We start from the raw sequence: 4,769 nt of genomic DNA, 5'->3' as shown, positions 1-4,769 counted from the left end.
ACTCGAGATGTTCTACATGGATGCTAATGATATTTGGTTGATAGGTAGGGGACACAGAAAGGAAGGTCAAGTTCGATAATTGGCCTCCTGGCGACTTGTTTTGGTACTGCAAGTGAGCGTCAAAGTTTCTGCCTAAATTTTCCAGAAGTGTCGGATTCATGATTTTTAAGTGGTGGATAGCTGTTGGGACTAGAAGTAAATGGTGTAATTTTGGGCCCCCTAGCAGCTTGTTTGGAACTGCAGTGGGTCTTATAGTTTGTAACAATTTAGATGGATAACTCCAGAGGGGATTGTATGTTATTTTTTGTTTTTGGTAGGTAGATACTTTGGGTGATTATGAACATAATGAGATGCAAATGATGTAAATCACCATCTATTTAATATAATTATTTAGGGAAATTTAATAAATTGCAATATACTGCAGAAGCATATAGGGTTGGTACATACATGTGCGCCACAGCTGGTGTCTTTTTATGTAGGTCAATGGGTCGTGTACAAGGCAGGATGTACCGTATTCAATTGTTTTACATAAACAAACAGATGTCACCTTAAGGTGCCCCCAGAGAGACCCAGCGCCGGTCTGGGGGCACGTAGGGGTTACTACCTTTTCAACCCTGTAGCGTAGGCATGTTTCATCCTACTACAACGAAACTTGGACACGACTTGCAAAAGTATATGTACATAACATCCATTAAGTTATATCTAAGGAAATAGTGAAAGGTTTGAATAAAATTACGGCCGAATCTCAACTTCCGGTTTCAAAGACTGCCGTCCGTTTGTCTTAAAGTTATCTAAAAACACATCAAAATACTGCCAAAATGATGGTCACAAGCAGTTATGTGAGCTCCATATATGGGCCAAATTAACAAACTTATGACCTAAAAAAGGACTGTTTACTGATTAAACATTGTATTCTCCCTACAGTGGACAGATCCATTATGGCAATGTAGAAAGGTGGATCATGTCTTGTGGAAGTATAGAAATATCACGGTTACTGTATAAGGGCAATAGCTGACAGCACTTTATATTTCTTTATTATATTTTCTTATCAAAGTTGAAGTAAAAAAAAACTGCAGATATATCGAAGGATTTCCTACTTTTAGAATAACTGTAACTATTAACCTACGAAAATACAAAATAGAAAAGTTACCTCAGGCCAGCTTGCCTCAGGCCAATATAAATTGTTCTCATTATACAAGGACATTCATTCACATCGCTCTAAATTGCTACATTATGTACAATGGCAACATAGATTATTCTACTCACAATGACCACAATCCAACCAACCGCTACATGTCAATAAATAACATATGGACATATATACATTAATCATTAAAAAACAACGACCTACAATAAAAATTGTTTATTTGGCGAAGATATGTGTTCGAGGAACTCTAGTTGTTTATTGATATCTTCAGACCCAGGGTAGCCCAACTCAGTTTTGACAAACTGATTTTCATCGGGGCCAAGGTACAAATACAAGGAAATAAATAATATTGCAGATAAGATAGATAGATATACACAACGTGTGTAAAAGAACGTGAAAACAATGTACGTCCAACGTGGTGGAAGACGAAACACATTCACTGACAAAAAGAAAACAGTTCTCCTTCTAACGTCACAAAACGTAACCCACACATAATAGAAAAGGTGGGATCCTTCGTCTTCCACTGTCTTAGAAAAATGAGTCGAATCCTATAACCCAGGATCTAAAGTTAGCTTTAACTAGCTTTAGACTAGAGTAGACGCTTGAGATGTTGTATTTTGCACTGTTTGAATCTTTTATGTTATTTGCAATTAGCCCACGGGCAAGAATTTGCGATAAATTTGATGATAATAAAACATGAAAGAAGGCAGACAACTCAAAATTCTAATCCATCAATCCGGTCCAGGTCAAATTATAAAAAACAACAACAGATCATTTGGGCAGAAGGCCTGAAATCATTACTAAGAATGTGCATGATGTTTTTCAGAGCTGATTTAATTAACTTAAGGGTTGGAACTTGTCAGCAGGTAGTTAGTTATAGTGTTTAGCACCTCTGTAGGCAAATGTATATTGTCCTGTCGTAGCTTTGAAAACGGGTTTGTATAGGAGTGATGTCTGTCTGGTTTGGTATTTGTTTGAACTGAATTGTAAGAATTCTATAAAATACAGAATAGCTTTATAGAATTTACACTGATTTTTATTCTAGTCATCTGATTTGTATTCAAAGGTACCAGCAACTTTTGGATCTTGGAAAGTCGCACGGCTTGGGAGAAAAAGAGGCGACGGCACAACTGCTCTTCCCGGTATTCATCAACGGAGCTTACGGCTTGGCAGCTCACCTGGTGGGTACCTTCGCCTGCTTGGACACCGTCAGCGCAGAAGACCGGGAGGAGCTACGGCAGGAGGCGCTTGCTGCCCTGAAGAAACACGGAGGCCTGACCCATGAGTCCCTGGAGGAGATGCCGAAAATTGAGAGCTTCGTCTTGGAAGTGCTTCGAGTCTGTGGAAATCCAGTCTTTTGGAGCACCATCGCCACACGTCCAACGACTGTCGAGTACACCACGGATAGCGGGGAACACACACTGAAGGTTGGTAACTGTGTTATTAATTATGGAAAGTAGGTGAGACATTCAAAGCTTATTTCTAGATCTCACTGATCATTGCAGCTTAATTCATCCTCTTACGCAAGGGCATCCAACGTCGAAACGGCCTGTCTGGATGTACCCTACTTTCTCAACCGTCACCCTTGGTTCCTGACTGCCCTGATTATAAGTACAATTGACTTTACCCTTATATATGCGAGACACCTTTGAAAAACTGAAAGGCCTATTTTCTGATTGGCTGACAATTGTTTTGGGGGACGTCCACAGGAATTAAGAGTGACGGTTGAGAAAGCAGGGTACATCCAGGCAGGTGGTTTCAACGCTTCTGCGTAGGAGAATGTGCAGCTCGGAAGCATTTCTGACAGTAAAGCTGGTCAAGTTCTACATTTTTCTGTGTACCTCGCTTTCCAGATCGAGGAAGGTGAGCGTGTGTATGCTAGTTCCTACTGGGCACTGAGGGATCCAGCCGTCTTCGACAAACCAGAAGACTTTTTGTGGCGCAGGTTGGTTTTGTTTGAACATTAATTTATTCACGAGATGCTCACGAGCCACCAGTACCTAAGAACAGGTGACCACGTGATCCGGCGCGCCCAACATAATTGTGAAACTTTAACGTTACATTTATTTGCTTTGCGACAAACGGGGACAACGTGGCACTGCCCTCGAGTTAAGCAAAGGGCGCAACCCGCGGTACGTGCAATTTGTCCGTGCGTGTTTTTTTTTAGGCCACGTCCGCCACGTCGTTTTTTTTTCTAAAAACGATCAGGCTGTAAAGCGCGCGCACGTCTTTCGTACTGGCGCGTACGGGGGGGGGGGGGGGTGAATCCGCAGATCGATGGCTAACAAAGTGTTGCCTACCCGTAAAGTTCTGAGGCGTGTCTGCGTGCTCCAAAATCCGTCGAATTCCCTACGTTCGTGCGGAGGCGGAACTTACGGCCCACGTTTTGGCACGTAGATAGCACGTATTTATTCGCAAGTACGACGGGTTGTGCCCTTAGTGTGTCTACATGCAAAGTACCGACGGAGAGTGAAGGAAGTATACTTCCACGACTAAAGTCAGGTATTACAAGCGTGTATTGAGAAAAGTGCCTTTCGCAATGACACAACGTCGGGGGCACGGCGAAAATCGAAGTCGAGACCTGTTCGTTCCGAGTCCAACACTTTACCAGTTACGCAACTAATATCTATTTCTTGAAATAGTTGAACTGCAATTCCCTACACATAAATTGGACTCACCCAAATTTTCGACCTCACAGCATCAGTCTTTGTCAAGGAATGAACAATCTACTGATGTCGTGACGTCACGTTATGCAGGTAGAGCATGTGACTCAGTGGATCATAGGTTGCAGGTAGTCTATGACGCCCACCGTCTCTATTCAATGAAGGTTGTGAAGCTCTAAAAGAAGATGGCTTCTTAAACACCTTTAGCGACAAAAACTGATGCTGTGCTGTAGAAAGTCCAATTTTTCTGTTTGAAATTACAGTTCAACTATTTCCAGAATGACTTCTACCAGAATAGATAAACTTTCAAGTTATACATTTATTTCTCTTGCAATAGGTTCCTCGGACCAGAGGGTGAAGGTCTTCGAAAACACCACGTTACCTTTCACGGACGACTCACCGACACACCAGCGGTCAACAACCACATGTGCCCGGGTAAAGACGTCTCGTTGTCAGCGCTAAAAGGCAGCATCGCGATTTTTAACACGTTCTTTGGCTGGGAACTCCAGGAGCCGCCGTTCTGGACCGGGAAGAAGCTGTCCCGCGGTAGTCTACCTGACAATGAAGTGAAAATCAAGTCGTTCTGGGTACAGCACCCTGAAGACTTGAAAGAGGTCTTCCCATCCCACTTTCAGGACATCATTGCTGTAAGTTTTAAAAGGCTTCATTCCCTAGGTCATGCTAATTTGATTGACACCCTCTGGTAACCCGAAAATCGATGCTTGACTACGTATTAACTATTATATATAATAAAAAAGTTGCATTTATCATGAAATCTTTGTAAGCAGGAAGATTGAACAAATGACTTTAAGTTAACGATAAACACAATGTGGTAAAGTAAACAACAGATTTTCATTTTTGTTCTTATAGCTCTATTGGGGAACTCTGCCTCTGGTAAAGAAATGAAAACAGCGCGGATAGGGCTGAATGAGCAGCTCTACGCACTATAAACGCAAACG

At 42.0% G+C, this 4,769-nt stretch overlaps 1 protein-coding gene across 1 annotated transcript in view; it reads left to right on the top strand.

The window, feature by feature from the left end:
* The window catches only part of LOC118432314, a 34,988-nt gene that overhangs the window by 5,655 nt on the left and 24,564 nt on the right, over positions 1-4,769 (top strand). The window contains exons 3-5 of the mRNA XM_035843857.1: positions 2,214-2,574; positions 3,001-3,092; positions 4,148-4,457. Of these exons, the coding sequence (XP_035699750.1) occupies positions 2,214-2,574; positions 3,001-3,092; positions 4,148-4,457 (763 nt within the window). The remainder of the gene's footprint in view (positions 1-2,213; positions 2,575-3,000; positions 3,093-4,147; positions 4,458-4,769) is intronic.

Source organism: Branchiostoma floridae, chromosome 15 (genome assembly GCF_000003815.2).
Source record: "Branchiostoma floridae strain S238N-H82 chromosome 15, Bfl_VNyyK, whole genome shotgun sequence".
NCBI classification, from domain to species: domain Eukaryota; kingdom Metazoa; phylum Chordata; class Leptocardii; order Amphioxiformes; family Branchiostomatidae; genus Branchiostoma; species Branchiostoma floridae.
Note: the sequence above shows the minus strand (reverse complement) of the source record. Positions and strands in the feature narration are given on the sequence as shown.